This window comes from Semicossyphus pulcher, unplaced genomic scaffold, assembly GCF_022749685.1.
Source record: "Semicossyphus pulcher isolate SPU_LCO1_2020_fin unplaced genomic scaffold, fSemPul1.0.p SCAF_22, whole genome shotgun sequence".
In the NCBI taxonomy this organism is placed as follows: Eukaryota; Metazoa; Chordata; class Actinopteri; order Labriformes; family Labridae; genus Semicossyphus; species Semicossyphus pulcher.
Window position 1 is genome coordinate 7,205,941 of NW_027211696.1, and position 19,435 is coordinate 7,225,375.

The following is a 19,435-nucleotide window of genomic DNA, read 5'->3' on the forward strand; positions in this document are numbered from 1 at the left end:
TTCTTCTTTCTTTTTTTCATCACACTTTTGTTGCTAACGTGTAGCTTCACTTGTGTTTACTTATCAGATGTATATTTGCACATTTTATTCTGCTCTTGTTTTGAGTCAGCGCATCAGATCTGAATCCAAGTGTTTTGGCTGCTTCCCCCAGCTCCTACAACACACATCCTACAGCAGCCACAGGAGACTTCTCTCTTTGTTTCTGCCAATTAATTACCCTGCTGGGGGTTTTTTTTGCAGCAGGCATGTTGTGATTCTGATGTTCTTTACTGTCCTTGAAAGGTAATTAGCTCCATTGGGATTCATGCACTTATAATATAAGACATAAATCAATGTATACAGCACAAATACAAGCTAATAAACATTTGGTCCTTATTCTTGTTTAGATCCGTGGTTCTCAACTGGTGGGTCGGGACCCAAAAGTGGGTCCCGGAGCTGTTTTCAGTGGGTCACGGAAGTGTGCTTGGAGTTGTGGCAAAAAGTCAATGCTGCGCTTTTATTTTGAAGGACATTTGTAGTAGTAGTGTAGTTTATTCACACTCCATGTATCCACTGATTGGATAATCCCAGCTACACTTACATTTACATGCTTGAACTTGATGAGCCCGACAGTAGTTGCATTTTTTTAGTTTACCGTAAAATCTGGAATATAAGACTGTTTTTGGTGGTAATTAAAACGTGTAAACAAGTTATTTCAAATTTATTTTCATTTAAAACAAACACAAATTACAGCCTACCATCTGTTTTCGCCATGTCGAGTTTGCAATCCTGCTAGCTACCAATGCTGTAGCTAGCGGTAGCTGGCAGCCTACAGTACAGTGTTGTGAGGGTGGCGTCTTCAATGGCGATCATGACGGTTCATGTCCATGATGAAGCGTTAGCGGAAAACACAAAACAGCACTGCGGCGTATTGTAAATAAGAGACGTTATAGCAGCTTGGACCCGTGCAGAGATGTAACGTCTGTTGAAAAAAGGCTGTTCATTGAATGAACTCGAGAGAGAATATTTTCCTCGCACTGCTACCTGCTGGTCATTTTGGCTGACCATAACTCCATCCACTGCACAATTTTGAAAAATGCTCAAAGTGGGCAAGGGGCTGAGGGGGGGTGGGTGTGCCCGGCAGCTCAGTGACTTCCCCTCCCCATGCCAGAGAAAAATGGAGAGCGACACAGAGTCACACGGCACATATGCCACGAGGGCTCTTTTGAGGTGGAGTCCCTTTAAGAGCACTTTGGTGTGGTGGAGGACCGTGGTGGTCCCGAGCCATATCAGTTTGAGCCGTTGGCTCCAGCCCCACTAATGCCTGAGGCCGGAGCTTTCAGAGCCGAGGCAATGCAGGTGCGCATGCACCAACAGGCGTTAAGATTCCTTTTGGTTTTTTATAAATTTCATGACGTAATTTTGTCCCAAACGCTCGCCTCTACGTCACCATCGGCTGGCGAGGTCCAGGGCGGATTTAAAACAGTAGATGGCGTGTTTGATTTGGTTTCATCTCAGTACAGCAATATAATTTAGATTACAGCTCTAACACATGTTTAAGTGTTACTCTTTAAGGAGGTGGTGGGGGGTCCTGAGGTAGACCAGTTGAGAAGCACTGGTTTAGATTTTAGTAAGAGTACTTACGCTGATTTGCCCTCGCTGTCCAGTTTTACAGGGCTGGCACCTTTCTTGGCAAGGAGCGACGCCACCTTCTCCACCTCGCCATGCTCCACCGCGGCAAGCAGCCGCTCGTCGTTCTTGTTCCACTCATTGGTCTGATTTGAAAAAAAAAGGGTGAGAAAGAGAGAAAAATGTCGGTTAGAGAAAATCTGATATCAGATGTAATCAGAGGGGAATGGGGAAGCAGGATGGGAGGACAATATGATGCAAGTCTTATCTCTTCACGATATTAATTTTGTTATCTTTGTGACTTATGTAAAGGAAAGCGTGTTACATCAGCCATTCAGCTTATCTGTAATAATATAAACATCCATAACAATGAGACAGTGACACATAAGCAACTCTCTCTGTGCAGCCCAAACGGCTGAGATGCCCTTAATGTGAGTAATGGTTCTCAGGGGGAGAGAATGTTTTTCTGGCTCTGCTACGGCCCACACAAAACACGCACACACACAACATCCACACAAACCAAACGGCCCCACATTTGTATCACTGACAGGCTGTTCAGATAAAGAGAAGTCAGCAATTGGAAAGCTTCAAGCATGATCTCATACAGAGCGAGTCTTGCTGCTCTGCAGACTGATGGCACAAAATACAGCACAGCTAGCTTTAAGAGACGTCCACCACAGCGTTCCTCTGGCCAAAAACAAAAGAGCTGAAACACCATCATAAAAACACATCGACTGCAGCCATAAAACAGAAGAAAATGGAAACACAAACTAAAACAAAAATTTCAAATCAGCAAAATAAAGTAGAAGAGAAGGAGTGTGGCCATAAACATGCAGTATATGGTGCGAAGTTTCCAGTCTGAGTCGTCAGCTCTCCCTGCAGCCACCTGTGCACATTAGCATCCAGCACAGTATCAGATTTGACCCGATAGCCTACTGACCTACACGTGATAAGGGGGGCGAACTCTCTGACTCCAAAAATACATGTGGTGGCAAACTGTACCCTGTTTAAAGAGAGCAATAAGTCAACATAGTGATGCGTGGCAAACATCCACATGCAATCACAGCAATACGTTCTGCACAGCTGGTGGAAAAACGCAGGGCTATAAAAATCCGCTCTGTTACTGACACAGCTAGGATGACCACTGAGCGCTGCAGCCTGAAACCAACATTCATGTGGACTAAAGAGAAAAGTTCTGTTGGTGTTTTAATAAATAAAAAATAAAGTCTGCAATTACTAAGAAACATTGTTTTCCAGCAAGGAGATGTGGAAAGTGTTGTAAAAACGTACTCCTTGTGATCCAGGCTTCAAAGCTCTGAGCGAGAGGTGAGATGCTATTTAGGAGGCGTGTAAGATGAGAAAGTTCTCTGACAGACTGGAAATAACAGATTGGATATAAAAAAAACACTGACAGAGACATGTGAAAGAGATATATGAATCCGCCAGGTGCTCTACCACGTCTATTATGAGCACTAATAAGCACACTTCTCCGAGTATTCCCAAAAATATCCAAGACAAGTTCAGAGCTACTACAGAGTGTACGCAGGAGCAGGGACAAGCTTCATTAGCAACATATATAAAGTGGCAAAAACTGCTGAGATCAAAGAGTTCAACTTCTTGTCAGTCGTGTTGGAAAATCAGCAAAGGCAGGTTAGCTTGAGTTTAACATTGTAGGCCTGCACAATATGAGGAAACTCCGCAGTGTGCTAACATTGTACAATACTGCGATGACGAAACAAATATTGAAGTGTGCATACTATTGCTGTAACAGTATCTCTCAGTTTTTCATTATAATTGTAAAATACTGTTAAATATTCATCCCTCGCATGTAAAAACAGTTAATGTGGTCGGTTTACAAATAACAGGCAATAACTAAATAGTTATTTATCAGCGTTAAACAGTATTTTCTGTCAAGCTGTGGAAATACATTTCTGGTCTTGAACGTGACTTCTGGTCGATGCAGCGTGGATGCGAGAGCAGTCCACGGGGAGTTCAACCAAGGAGGTGATGTAACGTTAAGCTTATCTCTAGAAACTGGCATTTCGTGTCGTTTTGTGTGCATGATTATTGAGCTGTTGACATTTCAGATAATGTTTCATCAGGGCAGGTTGCTAAAATTGGCGAAGCAGGGTCTGTAGCTCGAGCAATGTTTGCTGTTAACTTTGCTGTTAGCTAACGTTAGCTGTTTCCCACCCTTTTTATTAAACAGTTCTGTAAGTAAGGTAGGCCTACGGTATCCTTAGACTCAAGTGAAGCCAGCAGGAAAAAATAGCCAGTGAAGTTAGCGTCATTAAAGTTACTCGCTAATTACAATGTGAAGATGTAGCTGACTTGTGTTTATGTGTGCTGTTATAGAGTCGACTGTAGCCGCAAACGGATAGAGTTACTGAAAGGAGTGGGGACCTGGAATCACCTGAGTGTGTCTGAGAGCGAGAGCGGGGCAAGGAGGAGCTGAGCGAACTTGTTTTTTTAAATAGTAAAAAAATAGAAAATCAATATGTGGCGGTGGATGTTGATATTGTGGCTAAATAAATCAATGTATGGGAAACAACAAGGCTTTGTAAATAAACTGTAACATGCTAGCATTCACTGCAAAATTATCGTAAAACCCGTTTATCCTATGGTCATGTACTGTAATATAAAATACGGTCTTATGCTGTTAAAATAAATTACAGTGAAATTCCTTACAGTATAAGATACAGTTTCCATGTTTTCTGCTGTTCGCCTCCTGTTCCGCAATACCTGTTATTTCTCTCCTGAAACCCGTATACTTCCAGACAGCAGAAGTGAGTTTCTTTTAAACCAAAAGCACTTTTTAAAACACATTTTCCTCGTACTTCTCTCCTTCCTCAGCCATCATGTTAGCTATCTCACGTTTGCCCACCAAAAGGGGTAGACAGTAGTTCAGTCTGTAGGGACTTGGTTTGGAAACCGGAGGGTGGCCGGTTCAGGTCCCGGAACAGACCTTGTGGGGCGCTCGTCTGTGTGCAGCCTCCTAACATCCCTCCATTAATGCATGTCCATAGGGTTTTGTTTGTGCATCTGTATCCTAACAGAGTGAAAACATTGAAGTATGTCTTTGTCTTCTTCGGTCTGACATAAATTAATCTGAGGGAAGCTGACAACTAGCCAAGACAGAAAGCCAGCAGGCTTTAGGCCTCAAGGATTCACACATGATGTATCAGTGAGAAAGGCTGAATGAAAGAATCACTTGTTTACGAGACAACACTTCAGGGCAAGTTGCTGTGCATTAAGGACCCTCCATAACTTTAAAAAATGGTGCATGCAACTGTGATCTAAATAAGCAGGCCTTTATGAGATAAAACCCAAAGCTTCATGGGAATGAGCAGAGGTTCTATTTCTCACAGCAAATACCATCATTCTCATGAGTGTGGCAAATGCTTAAACTGACACCTGCTAAAAGAATAAATCATTAGATGATAGAAATCTGGACCTGGGTATCTTCCATCCTCCACTAAACAACTCCCAGGGGGGCAACTATTAAGCTTGAGCAAAACCTTCATAAAGGTACCATGAGGGCTGTGAGTTAAGTGAAAGTGTAACACAGGAGTCAGAGATGGTGCATCTGTCCGTCACTATGATCGGTGTGCAGTGAAACATGACACAGCAGGAGATAGCTGCAGCTATAAAGGACATATCCCATATGGTGCGGTGGTTAGGATCGCTTGTTTTCACAGGGGTCGGCTGGATTTGCCTCCCAGGGTGCCGGTATGAAAAGTCTCATGATTTTCATACAGGCAGTCATGTGTTCAGCCTGCGTGCAGCGCGCTGAGGCAGCCGAACACTAAAAATAGGAACACTTGGCGGATAAGAGAGGAACTAAGAAGGAAATGATGAATATACATAACTGAGGCAGAAATTACTGCAGTATGAAGAAATGTGTTTCATTTCTACCAACATATGAAAATAGAGAAAAAGAACTGAGAGTGGTTTGTTTACATGATCAGTCATAGCACCAGTAATCCTCTTATCAGTGTTTGTGGACATCAGGAAGGGTGGACCTCGCTGCTGTAATTGAGTGCCTTTGTGATCCGGAAACAGCAGCAAAACAAACCCACTGCTGTAGCTACATGACACATCTAATAACAGGACAAATCACATCTTGCAGACTGTGAGGTGTCCTTTAATGTGACTTCATTCTGCAGATTAATTTAAGCCCTACTTGAACAGGATGGGTCTGACTTTTTTTTACCCTTAAAGTAAACTCTGTATTGCTTGTATGTGTGAAACCCTGTGACCGCCTGCATGTTGATCATGGTGATCTATCTGATAAAACCAGACTCTGTACTTGCACTTGTAAAATCTTCTAAATATATACATTTCAATACTCATAAATACTTTCAAATAACTGATTCTGCATCTCTCAGTGAGCTTGTTCACACACTAAAGGGTGCAGCAGGAGAGGACTAATCCTCCCTCATGATATTAGACAACTCAAACTCCTAGTTTCCACTCAAGCAGCAAATATTTAACTCCTGCTATGAAATGATTTCCGGAGTTGCACAATCAGAGGAGCCTGTCAAATGACACAGAACGATTTTAAAATGATACTGTCTCAGAGACAAGCTTTTAATTGCACCATGCAATAAAAATACTACCAAAGTATATCCTTAAGATGTACCAACCAAAGAATTACAGATAAAAACAGAGGAGACAGCAGAGTAACCATGAACGATGGTAAACCACGCGAATCTGTCCAACCTAAGAGGGCAGTAAGAGGAGAAACCTGGCAATTAGACAGTTACAGTGCGGTTATGGAGACATGAACAACAAGAGACGACGTATGAGCCCAGGGATCTAAAGAACTGTATGTTTTCTTGGTTCAAATCTTCGTACCGCCATTAAAAAACAGTTACACGAGGCAACCAGTTCTCCCAGTGCTCTGTGCACTCGCTCCAGTAAGGATTTGATCATGCTGTCGTTGGTTGTCAGTTGCTTTGAATCAAGGCGCTGCAGAACATTTAGGGCACATGAAAGAGGCCCACGAGCACATACAGGAAATTATTATTCCAAAACTGAACAACCTCCCAAAAGCTTTTACCTCGTATGAAACTCCACCATGTCTCAGAGTAGAGTCAACATAACACAAATATGTACGGTTATTGATTATTACCGTGCTATTTTTATTGCTCAAAGCGGTTCGTTTCCAGAGAGGGTTTGTGTATTTGTCACACATGCACCTTGTTCTGCGATTAATCCGTGTTATGTTGAGCATGACTTCCTCTTTCTGCACTGAAGCGTCACCCTGGTCATGCTCGACTGCAAATCAAAATAAAGAGTATATTTAGGACTGAAAATAAGTATTGCTTCCTGAAAATGTATCAGTTGCACTACAAAAATAACAAAAGTCCCTCACAATCTCCAAAAGCCAAAGTGAAGTCATCCAACGTTATGTTTGTAAAAAAACAAACATACTATGATTCGTTCAATGAAAAGCCAAGAAAAGCAGCACAACTGAGAAGCTAGAACTTTCACGTTTTGCTTGAAAATTTGAACAATAGGGGCCTGTGTCCACCAATGGCGTTTTTTGCGCCGGCAGCGCCCACAAACTAAATTTCAGAGCGCTTCCAGGGATAAAAATTTGGTTGCAAATGCGCCCAAAATTGAATCTGTGCGACGTCAAAATATATTTGGGAGCATGCATTGTGCGAGTGCAAATAATTGTTGTGGTTGCAACCTATTTTTTTCATTTTGTTTGCCAATTAGGACACAATATGGAGAAAATGAGAGGTTAAAACCTAATGGTGTCAGTAATGCAACATCGTGCCAACTGGTGTAAATCGAAGAACAAAAGGATGATTGTTAACTTCCCTGCTCCTTTTTCTCACAAGTACCTCTGCTTAGCCCGATGCAGCGTCACTTTACCGATCTCTCTCACGCTCAACCACTCACTCACTTAACCACTCACTCACTACGTGGTGATTCGCGTGAAATACTGCTTTACATAGCGCTGCAAATAGCATATGGTTATATGGAGATGCATGTTGAATCTTTTTTTTTTTTTCGCTGATCCGAAAAATGATCCGATCCTGGAGCTCCTAACTATTTGAAGTTGGGAGCACCAGTGCTACCAAGTAAAAAAGTTTATTTTGAGCTGTTGCTAGGAAACGAAAGTTCTGGCAGAATTTCTGCTTCCCTTGGTAGTGACAGTTGTCTGTTTTGAACTGCTCTGTGTGCTTAATATTTACTTTTATTCATGGGAATTTAAAACAATGAAAAGAATCTCATCCGGGCATTAGCAGCAGCTCGACACCTGGAAATAGTACCCTCGAAAAAAAGAAAGGATTAGCCTCTCCTCCGCCATTGTTGTTGACAAAGTTCATATCTGAAGTCCTGCCCCTTCTTGATTTTGATTGGTCGGTGAGGGAGAAGTGACATTGATGAGCGTGGCGGTGTTCCAAAAGTTGAACTATTTTCAACGTTTATGCGCTTGGGACGCTGAGAGCTGAAAACTGCATTGGTTTTGTTTAGAAAGTAGTTGCTGCCAGCGCAAACAAACGCTGTTAGTGGACACAGGCCCTAATCAGCTCATTTTCTGTCAATCACCTGGTTGGCTTGTTGCAGCTGTACGACGGTTCTTACAGTAATTAAATCTGTAGTGTCCCTTTTTTGGTTGAAGTAAATAAGTTGTTGGTTGCTTTTATTTATGTTCTTGAACACTACATAACTCTTCTCTATATAAACACTGAAAAGTATACAGTTACGGTCTCTTTCGTAGGAACTGCATGTGGGAGAAACACTTAACTGTACTTTGAACCCAGACCAACACTTACAGAAAAAGTTAGAGGGGAAACACTGATGTGTTGTAGAGCGTGATCGGGCCTAATGGCCTCTGTGATTTTAATAGGCTCAACCGAAAGTGAAGGGCCGTCACGATAGAGCAGCATGACACCGATAGTGTTAGACTACATTGTAATGGACAGGTTTAAGTGGAGCGGAATGCGCTGCTCCAGTTTCGGACGCCGACACACATAGTGTCGACGCAGGGAGGCTGATGAAATAATCATGTGCCGGAGAGACGGTGCGAAATCAGCTTCAGGCCTCGACTCAAATTATTGAAGAAAGACGTGTATTAAAAAGTTTTGTAAAGGCTTTATACAGGAGACATTATGCCTGTTCTGAGAGAGAGATAGGGAGAGAAGACAGTGATTGAAATCTGTAAGAAAAGCAAGTATGTGGTTCTCATTGAAAGTTTAGTTTGGAGATAATTGAGACATTTAAATTTGCTGAAACGGTTCATTCAGAGAAATAACCTTCCTCTTTTTTATATTGTTATATCTGTGCTAAAAGGTAACAGTAGTCAGACAGCAGTCGCCACAGTCAACAGGAAATTAATCAGCAACACTTCTGATAAACTATTCATTACTCATTTTTCAAGCAAAGTGACAAACATGATTTTGTTCCAGCTTCACAATTATTAGTTGTTGTCCTTTGTCTTATCCCTGGACGCAGCACAGTTAAGACCATGTCAAAAAAAACACAGCACATTTAAGAACCGCTAACCCACATCACCAAATGTGAACTCTGACTCGAGACAATATCTGCTTGTACTGAACACTGAGGGCTTAGCCTACATTGGCTCGCACTGGACAACATGGGTTAAGCCAACATTAGTCTGCACCGGCAATAAGTCACAGGTCACTAATCCTGAGATGCTTAACCAGTAAAACCACAGTTGGGGCCTTTCGCAAACTCCACACTCACCATTTCGTCATGGTGTGATTCAGTGTGCAGTCACACTCACAGCTGAACGAAGCAGCCTTCATTAAAGGGCCAGTGTGCTGATTTTCAACCTCAGTTCTATCATGCTATTATGGAGAGCTAATGCCATTATGGTAGAAAACAAAAAGCAGTTTCACGCTGTGCCTTTGGAGGATGCTTTCCGCGTCTCCAATGGGCCCTGGAAATGCCTCCGCCAGACTACATAAAACGCGTCATCTGGGGGAGGCCAGGGAGCTCGCTAAACTATACTTCCTCAATCTAGGACGCCCGCCTCCGATGTCATGTCTCGTTGAAAATCATCAGGTTTGAAATGTAGACTGCAGACATGAAGATTTTTTAGACGCTCCACCGGTATATTCTCGTTGTATTTTGGATTCTGTACCACTCTGAGCCGTTGCCTGCACGGAAACGGTAGTATTTAACTCCAGCGTCTCTCACTGGGCCGTTCCTTCAGAGGGAGGGGCGCAATGCATGCTGGGTGTTGTAGGAATGTAGAAAGGGGCGAAACCACAAGCTGTTTGTACAACTTTCTCCACAGCTATGGCGCCAATTTAAATATGATTGCTTCTGTCGATTACAGAGAACACCGGCTGTGACTGACGGTGGCTTTTTCCAGGGGTCAAAGCTCCTTTAAGGTAGAAAATACAGCAGCACGCTTCAGGCTAAACTCCCCTCTCTTCGGTGGAAACAGAAACTTTTCATATCCACGGTTTCGTATCACAGCTTTATTTATAAGCTACATAAGCTACAGTGAGGATGGTGAGGTTGCAGCCTCATTGAATTCACTCAACAGTAGAAGGAAAAGACTTATTTCTATGTTGATTTCTATAATGTTTATAAGTATAGTCTTTAACACTCTATAAACAAAAGAACACATCTACTCTTTTCTAGTATAGTATATGGTGTATTTGATCCAATAATGTAACATGTAAATAAACGTCTCTATCGTAGTTCGAGCGCTACGTTGTTACAGCAAGTCGCACAGAACTTAATTGTGTCCGTGATGAACACAACACGGCCTTGCACATGGTCACTCAGTTTTATCGAAGTAGACCTGCTATTGGAGGGTTTCCACACGCCCACATCCAGCAAAGTGGCTCGGGATGGCAGTGTGAAGGGAGAGAGTTTAGGGAGTTATTTGGGAAAGGCCCGTGTTCTCTGTGTGCCAACAGGAAGTGAAAAGGATCTCACTTCCTGTCTTACTTTCAGTTGCGCTTCCTTGACCTCCCCCCGTCCTCTCTCCGGCCCTTTCTGCCCGCCTGCCTCTTGTTCAGGTCGTCCCGCTCTTTTCAGGTTCTTGTGCTGTGATAAGTGTGTTTACAGTGGGATCCGGGTGTGGACGGTAGTGTTTGTTCCCTCTCTAGTTTAGCCCGACACTCATTAAGACACAAAAAGAGGCGGCTGATAACACTAAGTGTTTCCTGTTTGTCCAGGCCTTCAACTGGCTTCAAGGACAAGGAGCACAGGAGGTAGGGAGGTAGGAGGAAAGAGGAAGGACTTATTTAATTGGACACGCTGGAAAGACAGCGACAGAGAGATGTTGGACTTGTTTTGTCTGATTTTTTATGTTGTTTTTTTTAATTTCTTGGAATCACAACCTCAAACATCCAGTCGTTACCACAGTTTCAGAATTGCAAAGTAAACAGGCGCTCATCAAGCGTGAGTGACTGTTTGTTAACCGTATGGTTTCTGCATAAACATGTCTGCTCAGTGTTTTCTCTGCGACTCTGAACTTCCTCAGTTCTCCGAAGGAAAAATAAACTGAGATAGGGAAACAGTAATTCCCGAATCACGCTCTGTATGTTTGGAGAGTTTAGCCACTAAGAGCTTGTGGAGTTTAACTGGAAAACATTTACTTACGAAAACCTTTAATATCTCTGTCCAAAATAGACAAATAAAAGCCTTGTTTCGCCGCGGATAAAAAGGTGTTTGATTTTCAGGGTAGTCCAGTTTGCTCTCGCTGCCTTTAAAATAACTTTTCTACATGACTCTTGACCTGAAAAGCAAAGAGCACAGTTAATGAGCTGCGTCTGTACACTTTGTACAAACATATGTTATGCAGATCCTTTCCTAGGTAAAGATTAGTAGAAATTATGAAAGGCCAAACCAGGACTGTGCGTATCCAAAGAGTAGCTTTTCCAGATGTCTTGTGATGGATTAAAGTGTTGCTTGAGGGAAATGTGACCCGACGGTGGCTCCAGAATCACTGCTAATCATACTCAGGGGATGAAAAGTATCCCCAACAAATTTCACGCTGCTCGGCGCAGTAATTGTGAGGAAATCTTGCTCAGGACTGAAGTGTCGGACAAACAGACGGGCCAATCGTAAAAGGCTGAAACACGTCGTTTCAAATAGAGAAGGAAAAGAACCGACGCAGAAGTGTGAGGATGAAAATGTCTCTTTTTCACCGTCCACTGGTCCCAACACATTTCTGTACAACTGAGAATTACATGTTCTAGGGATTACACGCAAAGATCAAAGATAAAGCTTAATTAATGCAGGAAGAAAAGTAGGTTAGTTGGGAGGAAAGACACACAACCACAGACTGAACTCCAGAGGGGAATAACCTCGGTACACGTTACATTTCTCTTTGTTTGAGAGACAGAGGAGGACACCTCAGACAGGAAGTGAAGGAAAGGATGGAAGAGGGAACAATGAAGAGAACAAAAAGGGAAAGAAACATTGAAGGACAGAGATTGGCACCTCTACAATATCTCTGCCCTTTGATCAGCAGTGGCTGTTAACTTCAGACCTCTTATCTGCAACAAAGCAGATGCTCGAATGTCCTCAAACAATACTTCCTTTCTCTCGGGCCACAGCTGAAACCGCTTACTGCCCCGCTGCAGCACACACACACACACATGGACAAGAGCACACACACACACTAACACACAGCACAATAGTTTACTAGACTCTGAAACTCAAACCCAGAATAAGAGAGTTAGTAGAGAGAACGGTTAAACAAAGACCAGATGGTTGCGCTCATAATGAAAGATGCAGCCATGTGTTTCGCTATAATGCACAACCTGGAGCGCGGGAGTGCTAGATCTATGTAGCGGTGGACTCCTGCAATAGACTTAGACTTAGACTCAACTTTATTGATCCCTTTGGGATGACTCCCTCTGTTGAACTCAGGATAAATAGTGTGAAAAATAAAGTATATATTTTTGCTTTGCCCCTGACAGCCGTGTAAGTGACATCACTCGGGGCAATTAATCAGACTTTGTGCGGCTCTGGAGCCACAAAAGCCTTTACTGTAAACAACTTCGGCCACATATGCAGCAGAACTCTTTAAGACATGTAAACAAACTTTGATGTGTAAAATCAGTGGAGTTCCCCTTTACAAACACTAAAGACAGCCAAGCTGAATGGCACCCCTGATAGCACCCAATCTCTGTCGAGGGTGCTTCTTTGCCCTGAATTTGCCGACATCAGAGTCAGTAAGGATGGGCATCAAGAACCGGTAATTTTTTTGTACCGAAAGTACCGATAAGCTCATAGACAAATGGTGCTCCTATCGGTATTTAATGTTAGCATTCAGTCTTATTTAAAGGGGGGCTATTAGGCTAACTTCATGCTTCATATTTCACTCTGTGATACCTGTGGAGTAGCTTAGCATTGTTCTCACACCGGTGCTCTGTGCACGCCCTCACACAGCCTCCGCCTGAAACGACTCAGTCAGCTCTGTCCCTTTAAGAAATCCCGCCCCCTACAAGCCCACTTTCTTCTGATTGGCCAGCTCTCCGAAGCCTGCTGAGGCTTTGTGATGTCACAAAGTGTAGAAAAAACTGTGAAACCTGGCGTTCACAGCAGCCTGCAGACTGAGCTGAGAAGCCTGGGGATTACTCCAACATACTTTAACCTACAGATTTTAAACTTCACCCACGTTTAGTCTGGACATCCAACATTGTAACATTATATATATATATATATATATATATGTCTTAAAATCTGAAACACCATAATACCCCCTCTTTAATGTTGTTTCCATTAAATCGTTTCATTCTAACGTAGCTGGCATCCGTCGTCTAGTGAGGGTAAGACCGGCGTTGGCCAATGACTTTGCATTGTTGTTGCGTCATGCTGGAGAAAGTCTAGTAGTTCTATATGGCGGACAGATGCTCAGTCAAAGCGTTCAATACTTTGGGCTCACTTCACCAAGTTTAACTTCGGTGCATCTTTGTGCAATTTATGTAAAAAGGTAGTTGCGTCTTAACCCTATCTGAGTTATTTTTAGCTCCATGTTTTTATAAATACTGAGAATCATTCAGTATTTACTGGGACTTTTCTTAGAAAGCTAAATGCTGTGCAGTGTAGACATGCCTCTCTCATGGAAGCACTGTTCATGCTTCACACTCAGAGTATTTGAAAGAATCCTTGAACACCACTTTTCTTTGCCAAAGATGTTAAAGCTATTCATTCATTTAACTGCTAAACTAAAGATGTGATGTTATTGTTGAAAGGCTCTCTCTCTCTTCGCCTTTCCACAGTTGACAGGACGTCAGCTTTATGTCTTTGCAGAGAGGAAAACATATCATCACGTCATCCATCAGCCCCCTCGTGCCCTCTCGTGCCCTCTCTTCACTTCACTTTAAGAACTCACATTAGTCGACTTATCCCTTTGACCTCTCTCTTTACCTCTTACTTCACTGCTCTTCTAGTGCTCCTCTCATAAACAACTGGTGTAGTTTCAGGAGAACTATGAGACCACCATGACTTTTAGGAGCCATTGTACCCATGTGCTTATTCACAGATGCTGTGACATCATCACTTTAACTTCACCTTGACGATGCTCGACGTTGCAACAGCCTCTCTAAACATACATGATCTAACCTCTGGAACACACAGCTCTGTGCATTGAATGCACTTCTTTCAAAGCTGAAGGATTGATGCAGAGGTCCGCCATCGGACATTTATGGGCGCAAACGGAGCTCCAGTAAAAAATAGCCCTCGTGCAACACTTCCTGCCGACACAAATAGCCTTTCCTGCCCTATAAATAAACACAGCAGGACTTGGAAAGCAACCAGGCTCATTATGCCGAGGAGTGCTTATAAAGTCAGTGGAGTAGGGTAAAAATATACTGTAGTATCCCTCCGTCCAGCACTGATGAAGCAGATGCACACGTCAGTCAAAGTCGAGCAGATAAAAATGTGTTAAATAGACGTATTGATTATTCTGAGCTCAAGTTTTGAGCAAACAGGAAACAGTGTTTGTCTGCCAACTCTACTTTAAAGTTGAATCCATAAAACTGTCTGTTACTCGCATCGCTGAAATCATTAAAGAGAACTTTAAACAAACCCCCGTCCCGTAAATGTTATACGTGCAAAGACAGTTCTCGGAAGCACACCGCAAATAACGCAGTGCGGTGCCAAAAGTGTCTCGTGAAGCAAAGTTCTCATCGTTTTTTCAGCTGAACTGAGTCTCACCCTCCATCCATCTCCTCCTAGCATGAATATTGTTCCAGTTGTTCAGCGAAGGCCAAACTAAACAAGCCGTCTGAACCAAACTGGGGGTGGGGGAGCCTGGACGCCCAAATAGGGATCCTCTCCTTCCCACAGTCCCCCCACCCCATCATCCCAAATATCGCCTCCTTTTATCGTGTGTTTGCTCCTCATTATTCCTCTCTTCTGCCATTAGTCTTTTTCCACAACCTTTCAACCGAACTCCCCTCATTAAGCTTATCTGCGCTCGTCTATCTCTCTTGTGCTGCCGCCATCTTTATCAGGGATTAGTTGCGTATCACACCGTTACGTCATCTGCAAGAAAAGTCAGTCTCCTTAGTCATGCTTCACTGGCAAAAAAAGTTCTAAAGAACTTAAACTGATATAAATATATTCATTTACCAGTTCTCATAAACACACACAGGAGCAGACAAGCACCTTGCATCATCACCGATGTCCTCACGCCCACTCCAGACAAGAAACAAGCCCATACGCAAACACACACCCACACATAAATGAGCATGCAAACACATGCACAGACACAAGGATCACACCCGCCTGCTCTCACCAGGCTCAGAGCTCCATGTATCTGCTGACGAGCAGGTTTCCTGGCTGTGTGTCTGTAGTTCATGTACACAGAAGATAAGGAATAAAGAGATCCCACGGGCACTTCCTGCTTTAATTTGATCCCTGTTTAAACAGACGTTTTCCTCACGCTTTTCTTTGCTTGTTCAAGAGAGGAGTTTTCTTTAAGTTCTAAAAGTATTCTTCCAGGTTCATTGTCAGAATAAGAGGCACAGATAAAGAAGTAGCAGCATAGTTGGTCTCCTACATAAACATGACCACAAATATGCAGAAAAGACTTCATCATGAGACTATGAAGCCTGTTCTGTGAAGGAGACAAAAACATTTGACGAGATGACATTTACTTCCTGCTGACGCCTTAGGTCAAGATTGACATATTGTATTTTCAACCAGTAATGATGTAATAATACACCACTGAGATGATTACAGGTTACAGACACAACGCTGAATGTGCCTTACAAGGCAATAAAAATCTATAGCTGCGTTTTAATCCGGGGGCTGCATCCTTCCAAGGACGCGGTCTACAGAGGAGTCATTCATAGACTGCATAGACCGCTAAGGCTGAACTGAAATGAGACGGTCTGGTCTACTGAAGATTTCCTGTTTGTGTCACCAGCTGTCCCCACCCTTAACCTTGCGTCGCCAAATGCCACTCCTGTCGCCTAGCAACAGGAAGCTAGCAGGCTAACTAGCTATCATAACTGACATCACGTAACTTAACGTATTATTTTAAAAACAAGTTGTTCCAAGGCCCCTTTTGTTTTTTTTACATTTATATCGCTAGCTATTCGATTGAGTTGAAACCAAAAACTTTTACATTTAAAACTGTATTCCTCGGCCGTTTAAGAGTCCGCCATCTTGTTTCAATTGTTGCCAATGAATCTCGGGAGAAGTCTCGGGACCACAAAGGATCCATCGGGTGTATCCTTAGTAGAGATAGACCGATATGGTTTTTTCAGGGCCGATACCGATTATTAGTAGTCAAGGAGGCCGATAATCGATATTTTGAGCCGATATTTATTTGCAGTAAAAGTTAAAATATTGCCGTCAAAATTTGGAATAATACAAACTCCAACACTTTGTTTAAATGCCTTTAAGCATATGTTTATGAAACAAACAAACAAAAAGCGCAGGGAGTTCCCAGGGTCAGCAGCATCTCTTATAAAGTGAAAATTTAAATAAATAAATAAATAACTTCCTGAAGTTTTATAAAGTAAATAAAACAAAGTTAAATAAAATTTGCAAAGAAATGAACTTTTTCTCCTCTCCGCCGTGTGTGTGAGCACGCTTGCATGCACAGCTTTCACTGCTAAATGGCTGTTACCCGAGCCATGGCTCTGCGTGTAACCAATCAGTGCTGTGGGTGGGACAATGCTGGAGACAGAGTAGTGACTGCAGACAGAGAGGCGCGGCTGCATCAGAGCCAAAATAACCCAGTTTTAAACTGATCTCTTATCGGCCGTCGGATTAAAAAAAGAGGACGATGACGATATGCTTCAAAATGTCGAATATCGGCGCCGATAATTGCCCGGCCGATAATCCCTAATCCTTAGCGGTCCGGGAAAAGGAGGATGCATCTGAAGGAGCCTTCCAAATGGGACAGACTTCAACGCACCGCTGTGACGCAATCGGCCTTTAAATATGTCCTTCGAACGATGTAGCCCCTGGCTTGGGAGACAGCAACACAATTGAATTTGTTTTCCAATTGAAATAAATCAACGATACATAGCGAGAACACTTCCCTTTTTACTGTTTGTCAGAACTGTTTCAAATTCAGGTTTCTAACTTGTTTCTATCTACTTTTATACATTTAAAAAAAATTGAAATTGTTTTTATTTTTTTCAGGGCTGTATTCTGAAGAAACCACTTGGTCTATAGAAAGAGAAGATAACCCAAAGATGTTCATTTAACAGAGAAAAGCAATTCTTCACATTTGAGAGGCTGTAAGATGACTTACACAATTAACTCTTAGCGTTGTGATTAACTGATTAATCGACTAATCGCTTCGGCTCTAAACCTAATCGCCCTCCCCGACTTTCTCGTTATGACATTTTTAAACAATTTGATGATTATCAAGTTTACACGTTAATTTCTCTCAGCTGGATGGAGAGAGAATATCAAGAGTGATAAAATACTACAGTAAGTGTGCACACTGCCATTGTTATCCCTCTGAATACTGTATTGTATCTCCTGCTGACAAATGACAACACACACACACACACAGACACACACCCTTCCTCCTTCTCCTCCTCCTCTGTCAGATTAATGCCGCGCCATCCCTGAGGTTTTTACTGTCTCTCTGGGTGCTAATACCCTTTCACTACACCCCGCCAGAACAAACCATTCCATGCCAAACCAAGTCAGACTGAGCCAAATCAAACGGAGCTGAGTGGAAATACTTCAGACTGTGCTTCAGTTAAAAACACTGAAGGACTTTTACATTATTGTGTTACTATAAAATGAGTTGTATCGTGCGACTGCAGCTTCAACTTTCATGGAAAAAGTAGGGCGTGATATTTCTCTAATGGCTGGATTTTCTTTGATGTATGAAGGAGGAGGAGAAATATCACAGTTTAATGTAACCAGTGCGCAATGCATTATTTAGAAATGTTTTCAAATGATCAGCACGTGATTTTCTCTGCAAAGCTGCTCCACTTTACACAGCACACACACGTCCTGATATTCATACTATATTTACATCTCTAAATTCAGATTACATTCATTTAAATACGTGCACAATATATGTTCAGTTTAGTCTCCAGTGTCATGTAGCTTGGATGAATTGAAGCCATGAAACAGCTGTGAGGAGTGAGAGGAGACGGCATAATCCGCACATCAATTAGACACAGAGAGTCTGGATGATAAGGGGGAGAGGGGGTTTGTGTGTGTGTCTGCGCATATGCTGTGGATACTGTTCTATGGACATGGATGGGAAAATGTGCGCGTATGTGTGTATGAAAGCCTTGAGTAATCCCGCTTAGTCTAGCAGCTGGGGAAGCAGGTTTAAGTAGTTTTACAGTACGAAGGGCCGGCTGAGGGTTTTAATACCAGAGCGACTGTAAACAATAGAATACACACATAATAACGGGCAGAGATTGTGTACGTGTGCGCACAACAGCACAGCCAGTGAGTAATGGGCTTGAGGGGGTGGTAGTAAAGAGCTGAGAGGAAGATAATAGTCTAAGCAAATTAACCAATTTAGAGCAGCTCCGCTCTAACAGCAGGGACAGTCGTTAATGTGGCCTCAAAGGGGCGACGCACACTACGAGGTTTAATTAAGATGAGTCAGAGTAATTACACACGACCAGAAAAAACATGTATGTGTTTACAGTGATTTCCTTCCGTATAGAATGGGTTGTGTATTGTGAAACTGAATGTAAAGTATTACAGAGTGAGATACTTTTAGGGCTGGTAAATCGAACATGAATAGCTTCAACAGAAAGGTGTCTGTAGTGCTGAAAATACTGCAAGCTGGAGCTGAAGACCTGTAGTTATTAGTCCGTCACAATATGAGAAACTACTTTGTTCAATATTCAAACGATATGAAGTGCGATAAACAAACAAATATGCGTGCAGATTAGCTAAGGTCTTCAGCTAGCTTTAGCTCTTGATTTTTTTGAGAGAGAGAGTAGGGATGCACGATATTATTGGCACGTTATCGGTATTGGCCGATATCGCCTTAAAAATGAACTATCAGATATCGGCCAACACGCCGATATCCGCCGATATAATTAACCGATAAAATAATGGGCTGCTGCATACTTGATTAAATGCTCGACCTCGGCGCAATGTCCCCGGCGCAAAGAAGACCTGCGCGGCGCAGCGTGATGACGTCACGTGTGTCTACCTGCAGCATGAGAGAGTTAGAAGCCAAATTGTCCGTGGTGTGGAAGTTTTTTAAAGTGTCCGAAATAGAAGCAAAACTGCTATTTGCAATGACTGCTCAGCTTCGGTGATGCGAGGAGGAGCCAAGGCAAAGTCTTTCAACACTACAAACTTGGTTAACCATCTCAAGACCCGTCACCCCGACCGTTGTAACAAATGTGATAAGAGTATC

The 19,435-nt window shown here is 42.7% G+C and overlaps 1 protein-coding gene across 1 annotated transcript in view; it reads right to left on the bottom strand.

The window, feature by feature from the left end:
• Positions 1-19,435, bottom strand: part of rai14 (retinoic acid induced 14) — a 47,300-nt gene that overhangs the window by 19,586 nt on the left and 8,279 nt on the right. The window contains exon 3 of the mRNA XM_069673867.1: positions 1,624-1,754. Within this exon, the coding sequence (XP_069529968.1) occupies positions 1,624-1,754 (131 nt within the window). The remainder of the gene's footprint in view (positions 1-1,623; positions 1,755-19,435) is intronic.